This window comes from Hippocampus comes, unplaced genomic scaffold (genome assembly GCF_001891065.2).
Source record: "Hippocampus comes isolate QL1 unplaced genomic scaffold, H_comes_QL1_v1.1 scaffold86, whole genome shotgun sequence".
Taxonomy (NCBI): domain Eukaryota; kingdom Metazoa; phylum Chordata; class Actinopteri; order Syngnathiformes; family Syngnathidae; genus Hippocampus; species Hippocampus comes.
Window position 1 is genome coordinate 69,985 of NW_017805882.1, and position 12,836 is coordinate 82,820.

Consider the following 12,836-nt stretch of genomic DNA (forward strand, 5'->3'; position numbering starts at 1 on the left):
ATGCATCGATATTTTTTTGGTCACAGGCAACTTTGTTTGAGTCATTGTGTCCGACGATTGACGTCTGTACTCCATGCCCGACACCTATTGCTGATATGTAACTATTATTTGTTTGGCCCTTACCAGTTCCTCGTTAGTATAGTGGACAGTATCTCCGCCTGTCACGCGGAAGACCGGGGTTCGATTCCCCGACGGGGAGGTTTACTTTTACCCCCCTAATTCTTTTCACAGTACACCGTTTTTAAAACATTTTTGAAACGTATTTGCTATTTTCAAATCCTAAGGCAGAGTCCAAATTGCTTCCCCACACAAGTTATTTCCACTGCACTTAACATCAATTTTTGAAAGATCACGGACCCTACGATTGATATGACGAGATGCGTTTAAATGGCACATTTTTACATACGTCTAACTGACAAATTCACTCACTTGGATGCGACCACTCACCCTGTTCTAGAAGAATAGGCTGCAGTTTATCCTGAAGGGTAATTGGAAGTTGGGTCTCCGCTCACTGCAGACAGCTAGACCTCACTGTGAGCCGGCAGCAGGCCGACACTCTGAACAGAGTAAAAAGCGGGGATGGAGCACAGTTGAGAAACATGACACGAGAAACAACTACATATATTTTATATTTGAGGGAGCAAGCAAGACATTAAGACAGTAATACGGGGAGCGGAGGAGGCAGGCATCCATCCATCCATCCATCCATCCATTTTCTAATCCGTTTATCCTTAGAAGGGTCGCGAGCGTGCTGGAGCCTATCACAGCTATCCTTGGGCAGTAGGCGGGGTACACTCTGAACTGGTTGCCAGCCAATTGCAGGGCATACATGGACAAACAACCATTTGCGCTCACATTCACACCTAGGGACATTTTAGACTGAGTGTCCCAGTAACCTACCATGCATGTTTTGGGACTGAGTGTCCCAGTAACCTACCATGCATGTTTTTGGAATGTGGAACGAAACTGGAGTATTCGGAGAAAACCCACACAGAAACAGGGGGAAGGAGAGAGGAATGAGATAATAAAAATACATGAGATCGATTGGGGGTGGGGGGGGGTGTGGAGGTTGGTTTGGGGGGCACAACATTTATTTGAGCGGGCCAGACCCCAATCAAACACAGATGCATCTCAAACAAACACCGACGTGTGACTTCAGACCGCAAGTGGCGGAAATGACGCAAGGCAGTGGCGCAACACTCACACGTTGGGCGGGGTTAAAGTCATCCAGTCTAGCCGCGGATCATCTGGGTTTGTATCGTACGTCTTTGAATCCAACGTCGGCTGCCATCTCTCAATCCACCTGACCGGCGGTACGACATGCTTCAGCTAGGGGATGAGGTCTCGCTGTACTCGGTCGTGTTCGTGGTGGCCTTGCTGGCCACTCGCAGTCCGGTGTGGTCCGGCGTCCTCACCAGCTGCCTCTACCTCTTCCTGGCCATGTTCCGCTTCCCCCAGCTACCTGCCGGCCGAGTCCGACAAGTCCTTCACCCGGCTGGATCCGGGAAGGTGTCCGTTGTAGCTCACCGCGGAGGCGGACACGACGCACCGGAAAACACAATAGCGGCTATCCGGCTGGTAAGAGCATAGATCGGTATTCTGTTCGGACGGGGAACATGTCTACTTTGACACACACGTCACTGACACAAATGCCGGTACCTCGTTACGTGTTGTTGTCCTCTAAAATCCTGATACGTAGCCTATTTGCCGACCTCCGATTCGCAAAAGTGTCTTGGATGGCTGCTCAAAGGACCTCGCTGCGATGAAGAAGACTTGATATCGCACAGCAGTCATTTATTTGAGGCAGCTGCAGCCCACACGTATTTTTGTTTTTGGTTGCTATCCCATTCACAACCAATACAGTACAGTAAAATTGTCCCTTTCTTTTGGGCAAATGTTCTTCATCGCGGTGAGGTGCTTGGAGCAGCTTTCCAAGACACTTTTCCTAATTGGAGGTCAGGATCTTTTACTGTGAACCAAACAAACACTTAACAGAATTTTTTTTTTCTATTTCATTTGGATTGAAAATCATGGTTATGTATTATAATTTATTCAACGATCACTAAGAAATATAAACAGTTCTGTGGAATGCATTTTTGATTCATCTTGTCACGCACCAGGCCAGTAAGAACGGGGCCTCTGGAGTGGAGCTTGACCTGGAATTCTCTGCAGACGGGGTCCCGATCCTGATGCATGACGACAGCGTGGATCGGACCACAAATGGATCAGGCCCCCTTAGTCAACTAAGATTTGCTGAATTGGGTAAACTGGACGCAGCTGCTAAACATCGACTCAGGTAAAATAGAGCCATGAATTCAACAATATGCGCCTCTTATTCCTACTCCTTTCCTCCATCTGCCTTAGTACAAGGCCACCTGCACAGGGAGAACAAGTGAACTCCACACTAGAGAGCCTGAGCTCAGATTCTAACCCAGAACCTGTGGAGTGTGAAACAGACGTGCTAACCATTTGCAACCTTGCTGCCCACTTTCACATTAATGTTGCAAGATCTTTTTTCTCCTGTTTGAGAAACATTTTAAGAGTTGGAAATTGTAATCATAAAAAGAAAAGAGCGTAAGATGTCATCAACTGCACTAAATGGTGTGTCCATGCTAATTTAACCAAATAAACTGTGGCAGACAAACAAATTTGCCTCGAAATAAGTTTTAAGCAAAGCTGCAGTTAGGACACTTCATACCTTTGCTACTAAATTTGCAGCAATTTAATACATATTGCGCTGTTTTTAACACACGTATTGTTATAACACAATGAGTTATATCTGTTCACAATATACCTATATCTAACTTGGTCACCTTGTGTTCAAATAATAACTGCTGTTGTTGTGTATTTAGCCTTGTGAGCTAATGTAAAGTACACTTTGCTGTTTTTGAGCCATGGAATGATCCAACAGCAGCCACATAATTGCTGACTGTTTTTTCTATTTTCAGGGACAAGTTTACTGGTGAGAAGATCCCAACGCTGGAGCAGGCAGTGGAGGAATGCATCAAACTACAGCTAAGCATCTACTTTGACGTGAAAGGCCATCCAGATGAGGTGTTTTCCAAAATGATCATTTATATGCTTGGTCATGTTTGCACATTTTAGCATGTTCACATGCTCTTTCTTGACTCGGTGCTTTTTTTTCATATCAGTGAGAAATGTAAACTAGCAGTTGTTTTTGCAAATGGCAATATTCTTGTTTTCAGGAGTGTCAGGACAGGTGGATAAAATGAAAAAAAAAATCTCTCGCACACACACACACACGCGCACACACACATTGGAAGTATGTGAGTGATGTATTATAACTGCGGCGTCCTTCCCTGGCAGGCAGCTGCAGCGCTCTCAGCTCTCTACAACAAGCATCCGGTCCTCTACAACAGCAGCATCGTCTGCTCTTTCGAGCCCAAAGTCGTCTACAAGGTAGGAAGCAATTAAACATTTACCTTCAAGTGATGGGGACTTGATTTTTTTTTTCCCATCAAAGAGGGTGTCATCTAAGCAGTTTTTGGGGTCCTGTTTTTTTGTTCAGGTTTGGAATTTTGTTTGACTTGTGAATCATTTTCCTTGAAATTTAAAGTTTCAAGAATACAGTTGAAGACCGCACCATATTTTTTTTGCAAAAATGGATGACAAATTAAAATAACGGCTAAAAAAAAAAATCATTTTAAACCAAAATTTGAGCTTCAAGCTTCCTGGTTACACTCCTGTTCAAGTAATTAAAACAAAACAAAACAAAACAAAACAGCCCTTTCGTGTAGGCAGCAAGGAGAGCCACACGAGGCTGATGTACTTTCAGCCGTTTATCGACAGGACAAGCGGCCACCACCCAAACCCAAAATGAGAACGCTTGCAAAGAGCTGCTGTTGGCCACGACTCCTGGCCAGACGCTAACTCCGGCTCCTAGCATAACTTATTTCGCTGCGCCTCAAAGAGGCACACATCAACACAAACAACAACTTTATTTCTGAATATTCTTTTATGTTGTTATTCAATACCAAACTATTATTTATTTATTAATGTAAGACTAAACTTCTTTCACTGTATTTGTGGGCATGTGATGATATTTTTTGCATTCTGAAAAATGTTCTCTTCCTCCGTCCATTTCTTGGGACAGATGAGGCAGACTGACCCCCAAGTGGTCACTGCGTTGACCCACAGACCCTGGAGCTTGAGCCGCTTTGGCGATGGCTCCCCACGTTATTCGTCACCATGGAAACACCACTGGCTGACATTAATGGATATCGTCTTGGACTGGGCCCACCATCACGTGCTGTGGAAGCTCTGTGGCATTTCCGCCTTCCTGGTGCAAAAGAACTTTGTCTCGCAGTGAGTTTGTTTAACAGAGACCCAGTCATCGGTCATATCTAGAATTCCAAAATATAAGTATTCTTGTTTTTGGGTTTTTTTTTTTCTTTTTTCTCCAGTGACTATGTGCAATACTGGAGCCAGAGGGGCGTGGAGGTGGTTGCCTGGACTGTCAACAACGGCGTGGAGAAGCAACACTACCAGGAGCTTCTGAAAATCAGCTACATCACAGACAGCCTTGTGGAGGACTGTGACCCGCACTACTGACACTCCCAACATGCTCTGACAAAAAAAATCTAACTCCAAATTCCTATGGTGCCGTTCTTTTAGAATGTACACGTGTGTTAGGTATACTTTGTAGACTACTCACAGAAAGTTACAAATACACTATTTGGCTCAACCTAAATTGCACTATAAACTTTACAAGTGAACCTAATTTAGCTCCTTATTATAAAAATACAGAAACACTGAACAGTTGGACATCTCCTTTGATAAATAGAGAGAGGTGGTCAAGCTCCCCTGAAAAGGTTATAGTGCATTTTAGGTTTCTCCTAAAATTTCACTCGAACAGCCATACCTTTTTGTAAGTAGCATATGACCATCAGCAGTTGATCCCAACGGGGGGGCATTGTGTGCCATGAGGACACAGTAAGAGGACTTTGAAGCTCTGTTGCGTGACGCATCACACTCCCTTCTGATGGCAACACTACTGCCCACTTGACCAACAGCAGCAATTAAGGCGGTTCAATATCTGTAATGAAACAACTGGTCTGATCACATGGCAGTGTTTTATTAAAATTGTTCTGTTTTTTTTTTTACTCTTGATATACACAGTAAGAATACATTTTCCGTTGTTTATATGTCATTTTATTATGGACGTCACGTCAGGACGTTGCTTCCAATCAATCATGCAGCTACATTGTTTTAATTGTCATTGTTCTGTGGACCGTGAGACGATAAACCGATGGATGTACTAACACAGTCAACCCTTCTGATGTAACACCGGGACTCTCGCTCTTGCCAGTGGACTCAGGTGAGCGACCCAGATAGTAAGAGATAAGCAGACGTAGCCGTGATATCTGTCTGGATAAGCCTGTCTGAGTCGCTTCTTGATCACGGTGCTCCTCAACGGTAATCCACAGATGATCCTTGTTTTCTTGACTTCATCTTCAAGGGAAATGTACTCTTTGTAAAAATGCCACAGTGGAAGACAAATGATTGCATGTATATTAAATGCTTGATATCCCTTCGTGTGATAGCATGAATGAAGTCAGGTTGCATGAAAATATACTTCAGATGTAAGTTGTTTAGATCTAAATGACTGGATTTGATTAGTTTTCAGTCTTCAGCATTTTAAAAGTGAAGTGAAGCCCCAATTTGTCTTTGCAATGTGGTCTATACCCTCCCACGAGTCTAAACACGGCATTCTGAACAATATTGTGTTGGTGGAATATGAATTAAGCTGCAAAATTCATCCGTTTTCATCCATCTCTGAGGGTGGCCATTCAGCTACGTCACAGTCCCTAAGAGCTCTGGTAACAATCAATCACGGTTCCGCTGTATTTATTGGGTTTGGTCATTTGACATTCTTAAACTGAGTACTTTAGACACTGGATGCCATTTCCAGTCGACAAGAGCCAAAATGCAATCGATCAGAAAAGCGTCCTTAGACTAGTTGGGGTGCATAATATATATGACATGTTTGGTATTTACTTCCCCTTTAAAACCAAGTAAACAGGAGTGTGCGCAATGCTTTAATAGGTGAAAGGTAAACTCACACTACAACACGCAAACACACGCGCACAAAAAAAAAAAAAACAGTCAAAAGAGGGGTGAGAACTGAGAAGTGAATTCACGGAGGGGGCTTTCCCAGCATAGCCATCGAATCTCCAGAGGGCGGAAATTGGGTAATTAACTTCAAAATAAAGTTTTATTTTAAACGATGACTTAATTTGCAGTTGGAAAACTGACCATAAACGACAGTCTGCTTAGTAATAGCTTTTTTTTTTCAACTGCTATCACCGACTTTGATTGTCTACTTATTCAAATGGGGCCTATCCTAGCTGACTTTGAGTGTAAGGGGGGGGGGGGTACACTTTGGACTGGTCACTACCCGAGAGTCAATCATAGGGCACATATTGACAATTATCACTTTCAGAGAGCCACAGCTAAGTTTCAAACCCAGGACCTGAAAACTCCGTGGTAGACTTCCTAACTACTTCCTCCATGCTGCCCAACTGTACTTTGTCATAACAGACAAAATGGAGCTACTGTGTTCCCCCGTTATACCATTAATCATTGGTGCCCTGCAAGAGATGTTTTCAACCAAAAAGAGATGTTTCCAAGCACTTTTTTTTTTTACTGTTTACTTATTAATTATTTAAAAGCCCTTGCATGTGGGGAAAGAAGAACCACAGTGCCTAAAGACAACAAAGTGTATGCAGAAAAGTGGTGAAGATTGCACGACTGTCTTGTGTCCTATGCGTTGTGTTGTGTTATTTTTGTTATTTTGACTTCAAAATGGCGCCGCGAGAGTGGCTGCCTTTCCAGCAGCTCCTATATTTTGTTGTTCTACTTCTTCCTTTCATAACTTTGCTGCTGTGAATTGGGAATTTCTCCATTGCGAGACTAATAAAGGTTTTCTTATCTTATCTTATCTTAATGGACTTTTTAGGGATTCATTGACCACCAAGAACACAGTAAAACACATAAACAATCGACACAGTCACACAGGACTCACTGACTTCACATGCTACCCGAATAGGCCTGTGCAACACACAATATCTATCCATCCATCCATTTTCTAATTTGTTTATCATCACAAGGGTCGCAGTCATGCTAGAGCCTATCTCAGCTGTCTTTGGGCTGTAGGCAGGGTACACCCTGAACCAGTTTCTAGCCAATCGCAGAGCACACATGGACGAACAACCATTCGCATTAATAATCACACCTAGGGACAATTTTGAATTAGATTGTTCCATTAACATGCTATGCATGCTTTTGGAATGTAGGAGGAAACCGGAGACTCGGAGAAAACCCACGCAGGCACAGGGAGAACATGCAAACTCCACACAGGAAGGCCGGAGCCAGAATCGGACCCCGCACCTCTGCACAGTGAGGTGGACGTGCTCACCAGTTGCACCGTGTGGTCCCTAACACACAATATTTAAAGGATTTAGTATACATTTATGTTTACAATTGTTTTTTGTATGTTCAAATATATTTACATGTCGAAGTGCATTTCAATATACATTTTTAAAGCACATGGGATGGGTGAAAAAGTTCATTGATTAATTTGTTCCGTACCCGTAGCTTGTTGCTCGATTTACTCATACACCAAATCCAAATCCATTAAATGCCATCAATCTATTCTCACCCCAAAAAAAGCACCAAATTTTTTTTATGTGGATTTAATAAATTGTATTGTATTGTATAAGATATATGATTAACAGATTCAATAAGTTTCATAAAGATATCACTCCAGGACACGTTCAAGCAGTAATCATAATTTAGATTTGAACAATGAGGTAAATGAATAATTGGCATTCATCTAAGTGTGCCCTGCGATTGGCTGGCAACCAGTTCAGGGTGTATCCCGCCTACTGCTCGAAGACTGCTGGGATAGGCTCCAGCACACCCACGACCCTTGTGAAAATAAGCGGATTAGAAAATGGATGGCTGGGTGGCCTGGACTCGTCGTCAAACTATTTTGGAGATCACCAACCGGAAGTGAGTGACATCACACCCTCTCACTTGACACAGAAGAGAAACACGATCGTATTCTGTGGTGCGGTGGTGGAAATCAACTGAGTCGTGTCCTTGTTTGTGTCCACTAGTACCACAGCGACGGTAACACAGCGGCCCGAGTGTCCGCTCTGTGAGTGATTGTCCTCGGACACCGAGAAGGGCGGTGTGCCCTGCACCCGTGCGTGCGTGTGGGGGAGCGTGAGTGGCGCTTACCGGCACGTGGAACTGCTTTCTCCTTGGGTGACCTACACGCCGCGGGCTGAGCACCTTGCCGTGGGGTCGGAGGAGCCGCGGGGTCCGTGTTCGCATTTCCACGCACTTCGGGCCGACTTGTGGAGCGGCTGACCCAGGTCACGTTTCCACCACGGCCGCGAGTGGAGAGGAGGGAGCCGCGGGGGGGACCTGAAGTTTGAGGGGATTGGACATCAAGTGGACATACGACACGGGTTTCGTCCCATGATGTACACCATCACCAGAGGGCCCAGCAAACTCGTTACACAACGGAGGACGACAGGTGAGCGTTACCTAAAGTGTGATGCAATGTCGCGTCGCGTCACGTTGCGTTGGCTAAGTAACTTGAGCTTCTTCTCCAATTTACTGAAGGCCCCACGCAACAGATTGAGAGTAAATTCGCCGAACTGAAGCTCAATTCCACGAAGTGGCTCCCGTCAAAGTAAGTTCTTCTTCGTGTCGTGCGTGTGCGTGTGTATGGAACAGCGTCACTCGTTTTTAATTGTGCCGAACCTACTTGGTTATTTGTAATGGTGCGTTCAGGGTCTGTCACCTGAGACCTTCAGTACCTGGCCAACAGTGTCGACGTCATTCGGTGTACTGTTTACTTGAATGAGTTACTGGGCCCCTTGCCTTTTCCTGCCAGTCTTTATACCCTACTTAAACCGCTCACAATCATAGTAAGATTAAAAAAAACAAACTAAGAATGAGCAAAACTGCGCTGATTGTTTGCATCAAGTCACGTCACATCCTTTCAAACTACTCACACATTTGATGGCCATGCCAAGTGATAAGTGAGCAGACAGCTTTTTAGCTTATCTGGCGCCTCTGCATCATTTCACAGCACAGGCGTACTATGCTCCATAAAATAAAAGCCCCAACTGGTTCAGCTAGCGTTTGATCAGCTCACCAGCAAGCTCTCCAGCAGCCTGATTACGATCCTGATCGTTTGAATCGGGTGTGTTGGAGGAGGGAAACATTTAAAACATGCAGGAAAGCAGCCTGAGAGGACCGGAGTTTGAGACCCTTGCTTGATGAGATAATATGATCAATCACAGTGATAGGAATAATCATTTTCCTTGAGTAGCTATGAAATGTAATATTACACTAAAGCATAGTGCACATGGCTAGGCCAAACATAAAAGGTAAACATGCACATTAACCACGTGTTAAATTTTAGCGGCTAAGTATTGCTGTAGGGCAATTTTCTAGAGTATGTGTATGCAGGGTCATGTCAAACAGTTTTATCCTGATCTGATGCAGATTGGGCAGTTATCTGCAATTTAAAATGGAAAGTTTTGTGTATTTGTTATGTCACAAGTTAGTGACATTTAGCAAATGGTTGTCATGTAGATTACAAAATGAGCACAGAATTGTTTCTCTTTGAGCAAATTTAAGTCCAACAATGAAAAAAATTGTACATTTGTGTATTATGAGGCCTTTCTAAATTACTTCGAAAGTGAATGACATGCATTACAACAAAATGGATGACAAGTGCAATAGCTGTCTGAAAATAACGTACTCACCCATTAGTTTAATTTATGTTTTGCTTTGTTCCCTGTTTTGGACTCAACCCTCAGCACTCCGCCTCCAAAGCTTGTGTTCAACCGTCTCAATGGGAAGCGTTACCACGTTGCATCTGTGCAGAAGGTCCACAGCCCAGCAGAGGGATTCACTCCAGCACACGAGGAGAACGTCAAATTTGTCTATGAAGGTGAGGGATGGCAGTTGGTGTGAGTTGTTGGTCACAACAGCAAACAAATAGGATGTCTTGGAAGTTTACATTTTTTTACAATTTTATTTTTTGTAAAAAGTAATGGTCTTGGAACCTCATTGAACTGCCTTCAGTACACACACACACACACACACACACACACACACACACACACACACACTTAAATCTGCGATCAACACTCGTACCGTCTTTGCCTCACGTTTTTAGTGTCACACTTTGCATCATGGAATAAATTACCGACTTAATAGTAGGCAAGCTTCCGGCGAGCAGATTGAACTCTGTCCCAGTGAGTATTAGTGAACAAGACAGCTGATGAGCAGGCTTTTGATCAAATGCATCTTGTTCGTCCGTGCAGTGTTAACATGCGTAAATGCCATCTCTCTCATTTTAGACATGCATGCTTAATATTTGTATATAACGCATCTTTCAATATGCTCTGCTGTAGTTGGTAATATTTCGGTTGGCATTGTAAGTTGTTGAATGTCATTACATACAGCAGGGGGGTGCCCATTACGTCGATCCTGATCTACCGGTAGATCTAGGACTCGTCCCAATTAGATCCGAAAGGTGTAGAGGAGGGGGGAAAAAAAAAAAATTGTGTCTTTGTACATGTTAGCAATATATATTTTTGTGTTAATGCACACTGCACCCTAATCATCCTATCAGTCTCATTTTCCCAAAGAAAGATTTTAAAAATAAAATAAAGCATATAAATCTTTAACCTACGGTGGCGTGTGACTACGTCAGCGGAAGTTGTTAACGCTCAGCAGTTGCAATTGCAGCTTGTGATCAGAGCTGTTGCGCTATATCTTTGATCGTCATTATTCTCATTCAGAGTTTGCTTCGTGTACTATTCACCGAGGGCACGGGCAAAGAATAGGAATCTAGAGGGCTAAGGGAAGCACTTTAAAACGGTACGTGTGAGCTACGATAGTCAACAGGCTGCAAAAGTGCATCGCTTGGTTCCGTGTTTGGCTTCTCATCATGCCGCGCCTGTGCGTGCGCGCGTGTGTGCGCGTGTGTGCGCGTGTGTGCGCGTGTGTGTGTGTGTGTGTGTGTGTGTGTGTGTGTGTGTGTGTGTGTGTGTGTGTGTGTGTGTGTGTGTGGTTGTGCGCGCATGAGTGCGAATGCGTGGTAAGGGGCGATCCGGGGAGGTTGGTTGAACGAAAAGTAGATCTTTGGTCCAAAAAGTTTGGGCACCCCTGACATACAGTATATTACACAACTACTGGCTAACTTGTGTTGCTGCTCGCTAGGGGTGCGTGATACTGAAAAATTTGGTGTGGCACCAATACTAAGGACAAGGCCGATACCAATACTGATATTTTTCCGTAATTAAGGTTGATCCTTCATGAAAACATCATGACCACAATCGAAAATAATGTCAGTGCGATTGTAAACTGAAACCACAACCCAAAAAATATTGTCCAAATAAAAGCTCTTAAAGCGTGATCAAATGGACTGTTGTCTTCATCAAAAATGTCCGTTGATTAAACGATGTTGGAAAACAACTTGGCTGACTTCCTGCTTGCTGTTGTTAGTTTTTGGAGAAGGTTGAACGCTCCCATGCTGCCAAAACCTTGAAGCTTATCTATGTGTGAAGGCTTTCGTGTGAAGGATGTATGTTTCCTGTCGAACCAGAATGTGTATTTTCATAATTGTATGCTTTGTTTCCACCAGCATGGCGGGAGGTGGAGCAAAAGCTGGGAGGTGAAGATGACAGGGAATCGATGGGCCGCCGGGGGCCCGTTCAGTACACAGAGAAGACCACCAATGTTGTCATGAAGAGTAAGCAATGAGAGCAGCTCATTCTTCCTGCTCACTTCAACAGGCATTTGCGCTGAGGTTGTAAAAAACAGTTCAATGTTTTTGTTGAATTTTTAAAAAAGCCACCGCTTATCTAAGGGGCCCATCTTGCCTTGGTACTGAAAACAGGCAGTGAAAATCTGGAGCTGAAGTGACTATTATTTGGGACTTCACTTTTTGATCATTTATTAAATTTTTTTGTACTAGACCTCTCGCGATGCTGCCCAGTCAAGTCAAAACACTGATTAACATGTCGCCAAATAACAACATTCCACCTTACCTTTGTTTCCCAGCAGATTTTGTTCCCATCGACTTGGAGGAGTGGTGGGCTCAGCGCTTCCTTGCAAATATTGCAGACCTGTCCTGACTGTTTGGAGGAACTGAAACACGACAGGATGCAACGGGCCGGTGATTCATCGCCGAAGGTGCCGCAAGGGTCAATAGGAGAGTCACTTAGGGCTTGAGGATGCTCCGTGTGAAGCATTGTTCGCCATTTGGAGCTTGATGTGAAATCTGAAGCTTCACGCTGCTTGAAGAACTGAAACCAAACAGCCGAGACGTAATGTGTCGCTGCAAAAAAGGCCCTACCTTCTACTTGAATGACATATTTGATAGAAGCTTTTCTTGTTGAAAAAGCTTCCCTCATTCCTCAAGTGTGCTCCGCTCTATCTACCCACTGGCTCATCTGTGGATCTGAATTTACCAAAGAGCACAAGTAAAATGAGTTTCAAAACATTCAACAACTTTCATTGGTGTACTTGTGTAAGTTCCTTCAAGGTGCCAAAAATGATCAAACTGTTAAAAGTTTGCAGGCACGGCTCAATGATCAAAAAAAAAAAAAAAAATCAAATGTAGTTATTAGATTCAACCTAGAGCAACAAAACTATCATATTTAATGATTTTCCATACTTAATAATTCATACTGAAATGTGAATGGAACCATACATAAAACTACATTATACACAGCAATTGTTTTAATTTTTAGGAAGTTTGTTTTTGAAAAATACTTGGA

At 43.5% G+C, this 12,836-nt stretch overlaps 2 protein-coding genes and 1 non-coding gene across 4 annotated transcripts; all 3 read left to right on the forward strand.

The window, feature by feature from the left end:
• The first annotated feature begins 127 nt into the window (after window positions 1–127).
• trnad-guc (transfer RNA aspartic acid (anticodon GUC)) lies at window positions 128–199 on the forward strand. The gene has a single exon. It is a non-coding gene; the product is annotated as a tRNA-Asp (tRNA).
• An 889-nt stretch (window positions 200–1,088) lies between these two features.
• On the forward strand, window positions 1,089–4,574 carry gde1 (glycerophosphodiester phosphodiesterase 1). The gene is made up of 6 exons (XM_019889503.1): window positions 1,089–1,578; window positions 2,121–2,296; window positions 2,949–3,054; window positions 3,328–3,420; window positions 4,115–4,326; window positions 4,425–4,574. Exons 1-6 carry the CDS (start codon window positions 1,321–1,323, stop codon window positions 4,570–4,572), a joined length of 993 nt encoding a protein of 330 aa, XP_019745062.1. The 5' UTR covers window positions 1,089–1,320; the 3' UTR covers window positions 4,573–4,574.
• A 3,447-nt stretch (window positions 4,575–8,021) lies between these two features.
• On the forward strand, window positions 8,022–12,698 carry mcrip2 (MAPK regulated corepressor interacting protein 2). Of its 2 annotated transcripts, none has more exons than XM_019889428.1 (5): window positions 8,022–8,566; window positions 8,656–8,725; window positions 9,864–9,997; window positions 11,699–11,806; window positions 12,118–12,698. In XM_019889428.1, the coding sequence occupies exons 1-5, from the start codon at window positions 8,509–8,511 to the stop codon at window positions 12,189–12,191; spliced, it is 444 nt and encodes a 147-aa protein (XP_019744987.1). In that variant the 5' UTR covers window positions 8,022–8,508; the 3' UTR covers window positions 12,192–12,698. The 2 variants fall into 2 exon arrangements, with proteins under 2 accessions (XP_019744987.1, XP_019744988.1); XM_019889429.1 differs by having other exon boundaries at window positions 8,025–8,566; window positions 12,121–12,698.
• Window positions 12,699–12,836: the final 138 nt, after the last annotated feature.